General features: G+C 34.1%; 1 protein-coding gene across 1 annotated transcript; it reads left to right on the top strand.

The window, feature by feature from the left end:
- The first annotated feature begins 4,526 nt into the window (after positions 1-4,526).
- LOC128237117 (beta-1,3-galactosyl-O-glycosyl-glycoprotein beta-1,6-N-acetylglucosaminyltransferase-like) lies at positions 4,527-13,958 on the top strand. Its single transcript, XM_052952344.1, has 4 exons — positions 4,527-5,504; positions 8,684-8,910; positions 10,363-10,491; positions 13,543-13,958. Exons 1-4 carry the CDS (start codon positions 4,651-4,653, stop codon positions 13,731-13,733), a joined length of 1,401 nt encoding a protein of 466 aa, XP_052808304.1. The 5' UTR covers positions 4,527-4,650; the 3' UTR covers positions 13,734-13,958.
- The last annotated feature ends 885 nt before the right edge of the window (positions 13,959-14,843 follow it).

Here is a 14,843-nt window from a genome sequence, read left to right as displayed (position 1 = left end):
TCAATCGGTGGCATGAACTTTTCTTTCTTTCTTCATCCCAGGCAGCCCCTTGCCCTCTTTGCGACGAGCACGCGCCATCGGATCGAACAGAAATGTGTCCTAATTTCATATGGGTGGCATATTTCTGTAATGTTCGCTTGTCGAGAGGCTGGCATGTGACAAATCGTAGAAAATCATAATCACATGATATTTATTGACAGAAGTGATTTTTTTGTAAACAAACCTTATCATCATTTGACGGCATTCTCGTATGAAAAAATACTTGACCAGATATATAATTGATAAAGTGACGTCATTTCTAAAAAAACAAATATATTTAAAAAAATCTTGGTAAGGCGTAGACAGTTGTGCCACTGTGATTTTGTTTTGTTTTAACTCCCTCTAACAAATAAGTATAGCCTATAGTGTAGCATGTAGATCCAAAGGTATTGTATCTACACTTCACTTTATGAAACTTTATTAATGCATACTTTGATAAGATTTACCATTAACGTTTTTTTCTTTATTCAAGATTATTGGGATAAGAGTAAGTCCGTGCACGTAAACTGGTTAAAAACCCCGAGTAAATTAACATTTTACTGACCGTTCAAAGGCGGTACCTAACAATCCTTGATAAACATACCTAGTTTTATTTTTATAAAGTATATATATACTTTGATTTTTGTAGAGATTTGTGCTGTTGTTTCATCTTTATTGTTTGTGATTTTTTGTTTTTGTGTCCTATGTCTTTGGCGTTTCCCTGTGCCATTAAACGGTGTTTATGTTTAAACCTTTGGCTACTGAGATGTTTCTGAAATTTTTCACACAAGTATACATATGGATTTTGGTCAGTTTAACAATGCTCGTGCTTATGTCGTAAATTCCAAAACAACACATAAAAATTAACCACTACTGTGTCCAAGCGGCGTATTCATCACGTCTGTGGTGATTCTGATTAAGCTATAGGCAATCATATGTATTGGCTTAAATTAGATTTCGTTAAATAGCTTTTTGAAAATCTACCAGCCCGGTCACACTTTATCTAAATCACTTTAGTGTGTACATATACGTTTAGCCCGATTGTGACGAAAGCTTATAGCTTACAAATTCACGTTCAAATCCGTTTCCATTTCAATGGCTAATAGAAGGTACGCAGGGTGGGGGTCGAACCCATATCCCCTAAGTGAGAGGCGGGCACCTATACCACACCATAACACTCGGTTGAAAGTGGTATTTCCGAAACATTACTCCAATGATATACAACCTTAGTCATCATGCACTCATAGTGTAACCTTGTCCCTTTCGGTCATAATTGAATCTTATCTGTGTGCATGCTCTTCAGATATATTCAGAAATATTTTTGCAGACGTATTTTAAAATCATATAAAGATAAAGCCCAGACATTTTCGTTACTCAAGTTATTGATAACACGATGTTTAATACTGAACTTTCCTTTTTATCTTTAGTTATTGTGTTCTGTATAAGCCATTAGGGACATACACGTTTGGCAAAAAAAATTCCAAACTAAGCTGAATTTTGATGTTTACAAACGGAGAATGAGTTATCGAAAGTTTGAAAGTATTCCATCACAGAATATAGGAATCTTAATGAGTTTTGTCCTTTGTTTGAAATTCATAAGTTCCTTACGTTTATAAGTATTTGAATGAGTAAAGTAATACTGTTGTACGTAATTATTCCTATCATTATTAAAAAGGAAAAACACAATGGTATTCATCACCCATATAGAAACTGGCACATAGGTGGCATAAACTTGATTCCGTTCAATGTATTAAGATATTTACATATTTATTATAGTAAACCATGACAACAGTTCGACGCTGACATATAGAAAAAGCTAAATCCTAGGTAACATATGAAGACATACCTCAAAACAATGTTTTCTGTTATAAAATCAATAAACTAAAGAAGTTTATGACACAACGCCATTTTAGTCTTGCAAAGAACTGGTCATACAACCTAGACTTAACAATAGATTGAAATTGGCTTATGCTAACAATTTATCTGACAAATCAAGATCGTCTAAAATTATTTAGCATATGAAATACATGGAACTTTAACTGCATTAGGAGTATGCAAATTATAAGCAAAATCTTTAAATTTAATCATCTTTAGCAGTTTTCACTTTACTCCATTAGAACCATATTCTAGTCTTAACATGTTACATAATTGGTTTTATACCAAAGTCACCATGAACATAACAATTCGTGAAATGTCTTCATTTTAAGAGTAAATGTACAGTATTTCAATTGAAACTGCTCAATTGATGTGATGCTTTTGAAACCCCATCTTTCAGATCCATACAAGAAAATAGGAGTTCATAGAATTAAATAAATGTCATAAACTGAATGGAGGTTTGTAATTATTTTTTTCCAATTTAGCCATTAATGCAAACATAGAATTGTAATTAAACTGTACCCCGAGGTATGAAAAGTCAAGTTTGGTTTTATTATAATATAATTCGTAGATATTGCCAACTCTTGCTTGTGTTATGTAAATACAACAAACGTTGTTTTTACAGCATTTACACTTTTAAACAAGTTTATCAACGAACAATTGTCATGTATAGCAAAAAGCGTCATGTCATCTGGTTGAAATTAAATGGAGCTTAATTTGATTAAGAAAATGACATTTTACTGTGTTTGTTATATAATGTAACAAAAAAGGCCGTGTATTTAGAGCAAAATGTTTTCAATTTAGTATGAATGATATACTTTATGTACACACTTTTTTTTTGAGGAATGTGAGTATGTATTATGTGGAGATTTAAATGCGTGTGTTTGGGAATTGCCAGATAATGTAGAAAATGAAACTTAACAGTTGTATGGCTTTGTATGATATTTGTATGATATTTTACCCGATGAATATATTTTATGATGAATACATACCGAGGAGAATTGTGATAAAATTATAAATAAATATGCTAAGATATCGTTAGAATTTTGTAATTTACAGGTGTGCGGATTGTTAATGGTATACGTGGAGATGACAATGCTGTGGGTAATTGTTCATGTGTTGATAGTCAGGGCTTTAGTGGGGTTAGAATAAACATGGGCACTAAAAGTAATATTTTTGTCCTACACGGTATCAATTCACGATTGTTGAGTAATATATACAGTATTTATTGATTTTACTAAAGCTTTTGCTTATGATGTGAGAGACATACACACAAAATTTCCTCTACGTGAAATATTGAACACACTGTATGAGCACTCGATATAAGAAAAAGATAGCGGTTGGGAAAGTGGGAACACACCGATAAAACTAAAGACTTGTAACATTTTTTAAAATATTCTACACAGATCTTGACAAATACATGTCAGAAATATCAAAGTGAGAAATACAATTTATTTAGAAAACCTACGCCACCATGCAGAAAAAAACACTTGATTATTCAACGATGAAGTACTAAACTTACCACTCATAACTTATTAAACATGTATCAACTGTGTGTAAAAGGGAAGTAAATAGCAATGAAATGTCCTTCCTGTCTAACCAATATTGCTGGCGCATTTGCAAGACCACATGGCATTATGTCAAACCAACATGGCTGGTGCATTTGGAAGACCACATGACACTATGCCTCACGGGCGCATTTGCAAGACCACATGACATTATGTCTAACACACTTGGCTGTTGCATTTGCAAGACTACATGGCATTATGTCTAACCAATATAGCTGATGCATTGTAAGACCAAAGCTATGGCATGATGTCTTACCAACATGGCTGGTGCATTTGCTATACCATATGACATTATGTCAAACCAATATGGCTGGTGACCTTGCAAGACCACATGACATGTCTAAGCAACATAGCTGGTGCATTTGCAAGACCACACGGCATTATGTTTGTGCCGTAGGAGTTAAACACCTCCATACTTGACAACAATACAGCGTCGGTCTTGAAAATGCATCATTGCATTTACGTGTCGAATAAATACGGCAAGTTATTTAAAATTGCTTCTGAACATAATAAGTACCACCCATATTTGACATACGACACTCTGATGTCCTAATATGCAGTAACACTTGTGGGAACTTGACCCTAGAGATAATGACACGGGAAACACGTCGTCTTGGTATGTCAATCACATGTGGCAAGTTATTTTAAAATATGTCCATACATGAAAAGTTACAGCCCGGACACGACCACCGATACTCTATTTCCTTATATGCAGCATTTGATAGTATTCAAACACTAAGTGTAACATTAAACCTAAAGGTATGAACAGAGGTCTTATACGCGGTATGATGTCCTTATAAACCAAACACATTTGGCCATTTTTTTTAACATCTGTCCATACAATAGAAAATTACACGAGAAGTTGAGCCGGACTCACGAACGGACGGACGGACGGTGTGATTTTAATATGCCCACTTTCGGGGCTTGTACGATATGCATTGATAAGATTGCAAAAATAGGCAGGTTGCACATATTAATAAGGGCAGCAATTTCAAAATTATTCAGTTATCTAAATGACCTCATTATGCATAATCTCGATCCAAATATTTTATCGTTGTGGTGCATTTGAATTTTGCAGTCTGCGCTTTAATCGTTGATTCTTGTTCTCGTTCGTATTTTAAATACTGGATTTAAACAACGGAGCTGTGTGAAAAATAAGGGTATTTTAATTGCTATAAATGTTTTAAAAATGGAAACCCATTTTGCCTATATATCGTTAACAATTGTTGCCGTCCTGTTCACAGGAATTTATTTTCAAATTATGCAATTGACATCTACGGTAAATTATGTGCGACAAAATTTTAAGAATAACAATCGGTTTGACCTTAGAGAAGTACAATTGAAAATGATGAATCAACAACAAATACTGGCAATTGAAGCAAGAGATCATCTCTATAGTAGTACATTGATAGAAGATCCAAGTGTTGTTACAAACAAAGCAGTTTTGTTTACAAATAAAAGTGTTTTAGATTTCAATTGCCAAGCTTTAATCAACGGCGACAATAATGAAATGAGCAGATATATTAAAGGGTTTGAAAATCACAAGATAAATAAAACTTTAGATGTTAAAACTAGGTTTTCCAACATAACCGCGAACTGTACACACTTTGTGACACACAGAGGATACATCACAGACGCATTGACAAAAGAAGAGAAACAGTTTCCGATTGCTTTCAGTATCCTAATACATGAGGAAGTTAAGCAGGTTGAAACACTTTTACGTGCGATATACCGGCCCCAGAATCTTTACTGCATTCATGTAGACAGAAAAAGTACTGCAGCGTTTTATGAAGAAATCCTTGCAATTTCATCTTGTTTTGACAATGTTTTCTTGACCTCACAAAGGTTTGACGTGAAATGGGGCACAATGTCGGTCTTAGAACCAGAAATTGAATGTATGAAGGATCTTTGGAACAAAAGAGTGTCTTGGAAATACTTTATAAATTTGACTGGCCAGGAATTTCCATTGCGAACAAACTTTGAACTTGTGAAAATACTCAGAGCTTACAATGGAGCCAACGATATATCCGCAACACTGCGATTGTACGTATATAGTAAGCCCATGGAAAAGTAATCTATAGTTTAGTTTAGATTTGTTTTTAAAAACAACGCTGGGTTATTTCATTAAAAAACTGGACTTTATAAAAAAAACTTTTATGCAGAGTAAAGAATTATGACTTACATAAAGCTGTCGAAGAAAATAAAACATAATAAAAATAGAAATAAAGGAGAAGTTGGATTAAAAAAGCGGGATTGATAAAATAAAAACGTAGCGGAACTTAAGAAAAAATAAGTTTTGGGCGTTATAGGTATATTTTATAACTGTTTCGTAAATACCATAGCTAATCATTATAAAACTAAATATATTTTTACACTTCTAACGTGTTTTGTTCAGGTCGACATTAAAAGTACTCATACTATAAAGACTTAAATGATCAAAATTTATAAAGGCTTATTATTTTTTATTTGATCTATCATATGCTTTCTTTTAACATAAAGGTCAAATGAGTTAAAAATAACAATGCATTCAATAATGATCCCCTATTTTTGCTACGCTTCTTATGTGCATCTATGCAGACTGTCTCTACGTTTAAAACTAAGTATTCCATCGGCTTTAATGTTCAGGATTGATTCCAGCCATGTTGGTTTGATTTAAAAAAAATGTATTAGAACATTTGTGTAGATACAAAATAAATATAGAACATTTGTGTAGATATTAATATCATTTTTACAAAGATAGTTGCTGAAATTATTCGAAACAAAACGATTGTTTGCCTTTGTTCAAGGAGAATGCCATCGCATCTTCATTTTCTCCAAACTTTACCCTTAACCATGTATTTTGTTCATTGCTTTGGTCAATATATAAAACTGTTTATTTCTTTACCTGTTTATTACTTAGACCGAAATTTATAATTAAAAAACCTATTTTTAAACGGGTTTTTTAAAATTCAAACCACTTTATTGAACACGAATTTAATTACGAGCAACTTAATAAAACAAATCAGATTTCATCTTGGGTTTACAAATTGTGTAAAAGATACAAAACTTCGTTTTAAAAAATATGATCAATTTGCACAGTAGGCATGCAGATTTGACAGCTTGACGGGTTTTTATTAAACCTTTGAAAACAAACCTTTAAAAGACTATATAATCTATGAGGCACAACTTACATGTATTATCAGATTTCTTTTCCCAAATACCCTTTCTTCATAACAGAGAAAACATATTACAAGTTTCATTATTCTATTTTTTTTAAAGATGCACATTTACTCCCAAATAAGATTTACCACAATTCATAATATTGTTGTAATATTCCAAAAAGGTTGAAAAAATGTCAAAAACAGTAGTTTTTATGAATGGTATCGAGTTTAATTTGAAAGAAATGACCATAAAACACGCTTTATCTTAGGAGACTATAGAAGACCACATCAAATCTTTAAGCATTCACCAATCATTGAATATTTTTTGCGCTTTTTGCTATTAAATTCACAATTAAAATCTTGTTATCAGTAGTTAATATTTTCCATAAATGCATTATTTAGTAAGTAGTTAAAGGTTTATCAGTCAATGTTTGTAATACATGTGTATGTATTGATTTAACCTGTTGCACAACAACAAAATGACAAAACGGTAAATATCCCCGATTGTATTCTTTTTTGTTTTGCGTCTAGCGGTCTCTTGTTTTATAGATTGTCTTTGACACAAGGCGATAGTAGTGCAATATGTTTCTCCTGCAGTTTCCGTTGTATATATATATATATATATATATATATATATATATATATATATATATAAAATAGAACAAAAGCGAACAAATTAAATATATAACTCCTCAGGTGGTATTCAATATGTAACCTAGGTTAATCGTTAGGTCATACAGCATTGACTCCATTCACTGTATAGGTCCGTTATTTATATCACGCAATCCGATTAGCTACATCGTTCTTAGATCCAATTCAGACCAGTATTGAATACCACCCCTGGGCCCCTTTTGTTTCAATATAATTGAGATCCCTATTCTAAGATATCCCTCATTAATTACATTTAGTCTATTTCTCACTTATTTTAACTGTCCAATCAATGAATTTCGATTCTGATCGACAATTTAAGTTTTAGTTTGATATTGAAAACGGTTGTTTGTCTATTTGACATGTTTTGGTTGGAATCTTGCCCTAAGGTTTAAATCAACATATTAAGTGAGGGAATATGAAGAGTAAAGACGTATACGATTTTGAATTATGGCTGTTGTTCTATGGTGAATTGAGATGAGAAAGAGATTAACATTTTAACTTCAAGCTTTTTAGTACGTATTCAAGATATGCTTTGTGAGGGTTGTGGATGAGGAAGTTAATATAACTCCTAAATTTGAATACTTCCCTGTAAAAATCAATGTATTATCAGGTATTTTCAAGTATTAAACCGGTACGCATTTCATCTGTAATTTATTTTATCTAACGACATTTTCACAAGCTCTGAGATATTATTTCAAGGGGTCTTTTTCAAATCACATTGGACATTGTTTCCATAGATTAAACTTGAATAACGATGTTTACAAAAACCTAATATCCGGCCGTCCTTCAAAATGAACTGCAGATAAGAACATGCATCACTAACAACACATGCTTGTTGAAAATATTGTTTCAAATGTTTGTAAATATTTTGAGAATGAAATTTGTGTTCAACCGAAATACATACAAGTATGCATGTTACTTCCCAGTAAAACGCATACAATAAATCGTGCAATATTATTAAATCCGTTGTTAAATATCATTTTCGTTTTTCTTCTCTAATATTACCTTGTGCTTTGTTAGTGAAACCAGATTAGAATCGGGCGGCGTCGAATTCACCTATGAAAACTGAATAATTTAGTCAGTGTTAAAGATTTGTAACCAAACTGTAAAGGAAGAGATTATTTTAGAGCTTTCATGGAATTGTGTTTGGTGCCCCTAAGGCCAAGGCCAAGGTTATGCTTTAACTAAAAATAGAAAACCGATTGGAATTATGTATCTTAAATCAGAGTCTCGAAAATAATAAAAACCATTAGCCATATGAATATCCGCCTCTGCTAAATTCCGAACATAAAGTCACCAAGATACCGAAAAACAAGAGGATAAACATTATACAGTAATCTTTCTGTATAAGCAACAATCCTGGTTAGTTGTCGGGATATAATTTAATATTTAAAAAAAAGTATTAAACGGCATTTATCAACTTCTTTTTAGAGCTAATAAGGAAAGATGGTCGAATGCTGGACCAGCCCCTCATAATATCCGACCTTCAAAAGGGGCCGTGCACATAGCAGCCAGTAGGGGCTACGTGGATTATCTCCTCCATGACCAAAGGGCAAAAGACTTACTAGAGTGGACACGAAAAACAGACGTACCTGACGAAACATTCTTTTCTACGCTGAATAGCAACTCTCATTTAAATGTTCCCGGTTCTTATAATGGTAAAAAGTATTGTGTTCAAACATAATTTATTAAGTGATCCATGTTGTTCTTTGATATATATTTCCATTCATATGTTTTCTTTCTTGCTTAATGTCGATAAAATATGGAGTTTTATCATTGAAATAACAACAGTGAAAATATCAATTCGACCTTACACATTTTCATTCAAAAGATGGCGGCGTAGTAAATTAAATGAATGTATTTACGCACCGCTTAGATTTAAAGTGTTTTCGTTATTGTTTGGAACAAAGATGCATTGATAACTGTTCATAATTTTTTTGCACTAAAAATGAGCGAATAATCATCTGTAAAAACATATCAGATAACTTTTTCTCAAAAAAAAAAGGAAATAGAAAATTGACAGCTACGTCACCAGCTATAATTTTGCGTGAGGGGCGTCCCAAGGGTAGCGACGTAAATAACACTCTTTTCAAAACGGGGGTTATTAAGAAAATAAATTTAAGTTCTATAAAACTCCAAAAATAAGCATAAAAGAAACAGAAAATTTGTTTATTTTAGCGTTTGATCGTATTTCATTTCACTCGTGATCATAAAAAAACTATATTTTTACTCGTACCTTCGCCACTCGTGAAAATATGTTCTTCTATGACACTTGTCATTTTTTGCAACACATCGGAAGATGCATTGAATAACTTTTTATGCACAAAAAAGACCAATCGGAACACATCGGCCATTTTTCTCATCGAAAACAACCTCGGATGTATATTATGCACCAGTCAATTGTAACAACGGCCCTCCTAGATCCAGTGAATAGCGTGGACTTTGACTTTCGGTTCAGCCAAGCCCGGGTGAAATCCCCGCCCTTCAGACACGAACTGCTAGTAAAATCCCCGCAAAATGCCCCCGCACCCCAGAATCCTAGGTCAAGGCCATTCTTCGCAATTTTTGGCGCGAAGACAAAACCACCGCATTGATCCGGCACTGCGGGGCCACCTGAAAGGTAAAAACACGGCCTATTCCCCCCGCTATCCCCAGTATACCCCCGGACCTGGATGGGGGCGAGGTTACAATTGACTGGTGCATTAACTGTTAACAAAATCAGAAATTTAAACATTTATTTACGCTGCAAACAGATCACGTAGTCATTTCACTTTAGCAGTTAAGTCTAAGGACTTTAAGAAATCTAAGTCTAAGATGTCTAAGAAATCATCATTATTTATGCAATAATACCCCTGTGAATCAATTTAAACTTTAATAGCAGTATAAATTACACACTGATACACTACAATTAAGTTATATTGGTATATTTTTTTTTCACGAAGTACTTAATATTGCATCATTGTTTTCGATGGAAAATGGTCGAGGTAGTCAGTCCGATTGAAATCAGGTCATATGTTATGATTTAAAAAAAATCGTCAATTTTTAAGCCTATTAGCTTTATGTATGCAAGTTTCGCAAAATGTTTTATAGATGAAGTAAATTTGTTTTAGGTAATTACTTGGCTAATCCAATCCACACATACACATCGTCGTTGACTCGCTACAAGCAGTGGAGGTTTGCTGGACATGAAGATCTCTGCAAAGGGAAGTTTGTCCGAAATATCTGCATTTTAGGCGTCGGTAAATTATTTTTGCATGGAAGTTTGCACGAGATATCTGCATTTTAGTCGTCAGTAAATTATTTTTGCATGGAAGTTTGCACGAGATATCTGCATTTTAGGCGTCAGTAAATTATTTTTGCATGGAAGTTTGCACGAGATATCTGCATTTTAGGCGTCAGTAAATTATTTTTGCATGGAAGTTTGCACGAGATATCTGCATTTTAGGCGTCAGTAAATTATTTTTGCATGGAAGTTTGCTCGAGATATCGGCATTTTAAGCATCGGTAAATTAATTTTGCATGGAAGTTTGCGCGAGATATCCACATTTTAGGCGTCGGTAAACTATTTTTGCATGGAAGTTTGCGCGCGATATCTGTATTTTAGGCGTCGGTAAATTATGTTTGCATGGAAGTTTGCGCGAGTTATCTGCATTTCAGTCGTCGGTAAATTATTTTCGCATGAATTTTGGATTTTGTGCATCGGCAAATTATTGTTTGCCTTTTGGCTGTAGTTAAATTATTATGGCACGAAATAAAGTATGTGCGTGATATTTGCCGTCGATGCAATTTTGGGCAAATTTTAATATGACAGAATTTTGTTGAAAGATCTCCTGCTTTTTGGCCAAGGATTGCACCATTCAGCTACAAGCAAATCTGAAATATTTCGCAAGTGTGGCAGAAGAAATATCATAGTTTTTTATATGCTAAGAAATATTTTTCTATCTTATCTGTCAAAAAATTTATTTAGAAATCAACGTCACTTACTTCTTTGTTTACATCGCTTGTGACCCGTGGTGACCTATATGAGAACCCCTTTAAGTCACGTGATTTTCCAACCTATAAGTGTACATATTGACAGAACGAGAACCTCCATGAGGTGTATCATTGAAACCGAAACTATTTAAAATAAACCTATATTAAATAAGTTTCCCAGATATAATTATCAACTAAACAAAGAAACATATAGCGCCCAATGATTTGCATCAGTGGTCTTTCTTGTATATTTTTGTTTTGTAGATAACTTTTCTCCCCAAAGCAAAAATAAACTAATGTGTTCTGCTTAAAAGTAAGTAATGGAGTTTTAATATTTATAACAATATCAAATTTGAACGTACCGTGTATTTGCTATGCAAAATAACTTGTATATAGTATTCCAGCAATGCATCTGTATGTACCCCAAAATTAAATTTGTTTCTTGATATATCAATGTAAGAACTCTTGGTGTAACATGAACGTCCCGCAATACGGCAAATTCAATGAACGCAATATTTTTTCAGTCTGATTATATCTGTCAACTTAAGGGATATGCAAATCAAACGAATTAATCACACAAGAATATATTGAAATATCCACACTTTTATTATTTTAACGCCACTATTATTATGCCTTGACAAATATTAATACGATGTCCGCCGGGAACCCTGCGTCGGCGTGGAATCATTTAAGGCAATCGGACTCTTTGCGTGGAATCATTTAAGGCAATCGGACTCTTCATAAACAGCCAAACAACCATTTCACAAGATTTATATGATACTTTGGCAAGAACATACATCATAACATAAACACATTACATATAACATAAAAACGTTTGAGTTGACTAAAGCAATGAAACTTTGTCCGCAAAAAACACGATCTAGAAAAATACTTCTTTTTAAGGCTTAAGCTTTTACGAAGAGTAGCCTTCGGAAATCAAGTATAATCGTGAATACAATGAACATAACTGTTCGTTGTGCTATTGCATGTTATGGAGCTTGGTCGAAAATAGTGTAAACAATGAACACTTCTTTGCGTGTTGATGTTTTCATTAACCACATGGAATCATGTCAGCAAGTGCACGTTACGTACGTTCCTGCCATTGAATCAATGTCGTGTTAATTGAGGTTCGTGATTACTGGCGTACGAACAATACTACTCTGCATTTACCTCATCCTAAGGATTTCGCTGTTAATTCACTTAAAATTTAGAAAAACAATATTAATTGAACTACATTTACTCATGATTTACTCACCTCTTGTATGTATTTTCCAGATATGTTAAGGTTATAACTAAGGGAAATTACTGTTCATTTTTACACTAGATGCAACTAATTATTCCATCTTGACAGGTAGAAGACATTTTATATCCGGGTATATTACCATATAATTATACTCAACAATTTATTCTAGACCCTGTAAGACTACCTACTATTAGTACACGTACTTCAGTGAACATAAGTTATTAACCGCAGTGAAGTGCTTATTCCCTCAACATCGTCGATGAGTTGAAAGTGGCTGTGGGGTCCTCCAACACGAACAATTTATCTTTGGTCAGTTTAAAATGGTGTATTTTAGAGTATTAAATGTTGCTAAATTATTACGCAAGTGTATCTGGTGGGTAATTTTGCATAACAAATACGCGTTATTTTCTTATTGGGTATTTGTTTTATTTTATTATTAATATTAACATGTGTTACAGCTCATGACTTAATTACACTATTAAAGCACGCTTATTCTGATTCTGCTTCACACAAAAACTGCATAAAACTTCGTCGCCCAACATAAAAGGTGTTTAAACATAAAAAATCGGCCGTATATTGCCCATGCAAGTGAATTAGCCGTCGAAAAGATAATTAATGCAAAAATCAATAACAAATAGCTAAAATAGGTACAAGAATGGTAAACTTGGACTGAAAACACAGTTTGAAGTCACGCAATTTTCTATTTTAATTTTGTAAACAATTAATCGCTCAGCTTATACATTCAATAACTTTTTGTTAAGGCCTCTAGAAACAAAAGTTCAAAAAAACGAAAGACGCTTACAGATGTGGTCTCCGGGTAGGCGTATTTATATTGCGAGAATGGTGCTGTAACTTACTTACAAGGTGAAAATACCTACCTGAAACACCGAAATTCCTTCAAACGACGCCATTTGATTCGGCTTCACACAATTTCCCTTACTTAAAATTCGGCAAACACAAATCACGTTGGACCCCCTGGTTTAAATCAAACTTGATATTGATTGCGAGTGAAATTAAAATCACGACGGAAACATATTTATAGATTGTGTAAATTCAAAAACAATTCTATTTTCAGGAGATTTGCCGGTGTTAGCAAAAAGTGAAATGCTGTTTGCCAATAAGTTTTTCCTCGATTTCCAACCATTAGCCCTAGAATGCATGGAAGAACTTGTTTACAATCGGACCAGGGACGAATACTTAGGAAGTATTCATTTTAATGACACACTTTATACACAGCAGGACTTTGTGATAAATCAAATACGATAACTGAATAAGTCGACAAAGTTCAAATACTTGTGAGTTGTGAGTTTGTTTATTTAGGATATTTTATTTGAAACTTTATGCATAGCAGGACTTTGTGACAACCCAGAAACGATAACCGATAAAAAAATTAGATATTAGTGGATAAAGTTCAATTACTTGTGTTGTGAGGTTATGTAAGATATGCTATTTGTAACCTTATGTTTAGAGAGTTAGATGAAATTGTTTTGTAAAGAGATCTATATAAATATATCAAAACTATTATTTCTACATGTCTCATGTCTAACTGTATGCGTTTAATTTTACATATTGAACTGAATTTGCATTTTTATAATGGGGTAACATAAATGCACATTACACATCATGCAATTGAAACTACAATCTGATCAGCGAAACAACGTGAGAGTTGGTCATAGGGTAATAAATGGTTTTAAAATGATAAAGAAACATTTAGAGTAAGTGTGGGACTGAGATAATGTGCCTGATGGTTAAGTGGGTCTTAGGGTTGTAGAAGTTTTAAGGGCGGGAGTGGGAATTCTTCACCTATGGGTAAAAGGGTAAAAGTAAGTCTTTGGGTAAGATGGGGTCTAAGATAAAAAAAGTGGATCTTATGGTGAGAGAAGGTCCCAGGGTGAGAGTGGGTGTTAGGATAAGAGGGGGTGAGAACTGGTCTTAGGATGAGAGTGAGTGTTAGGGTAAGAGGGGATGAGAGGTGGTCTTAGGGTAAGAGTGGGTGTTATGGTAAGAGGGGGTGAGAGGGGGTCTTAGGGTGAGAGTGGGTGTTAGGGTAAGAGGGAGTGAGAGGTGGTCTTATGGTGAGAGTGGGTGTTAGGGTAAGAGTGGGTGAGAGGTGATCTTAGGGTGAGAGTGGGTGTTATGGTAAGAGGGGGTTAGAGATGGTCTTAGGATGAGAGTGAGTGTTAGGGTAAGAAGGGGTGAGAGGTGGTCTTAGGGTGAGAGTGGGTGTTAGGGTAAGAGTGGGTGAGAGGTGGTCTAAAGGTTACAGTGGGTGTTATGGTAAGAGGGGGTGAGAGGTGGTCTTAGGGTGAGAGTGGGTGTTAGGGTAAGAGGGGGCGAGAGGTGGTCTTAGGGTGAGAGTGGGTCTTAGAGTAAGAG

The sequence above is a fragment of the Mya arenaria genome, chromosome 1 (genome assembly GCF_026914265.1).
Source record: "Mya arenaria isolate MELC-2E11 chromosome 1, ASM2691426v1".
NCBI lineage: Eukaryota > Metazoa > Mollusca > Bivalvia > Myida > Myidae > Mya > Mya arenaria.
Note: the sequence above shows the minus strand (reverse complement) of the source record. Positions and strands in the feature narration are given on the sequence as shown.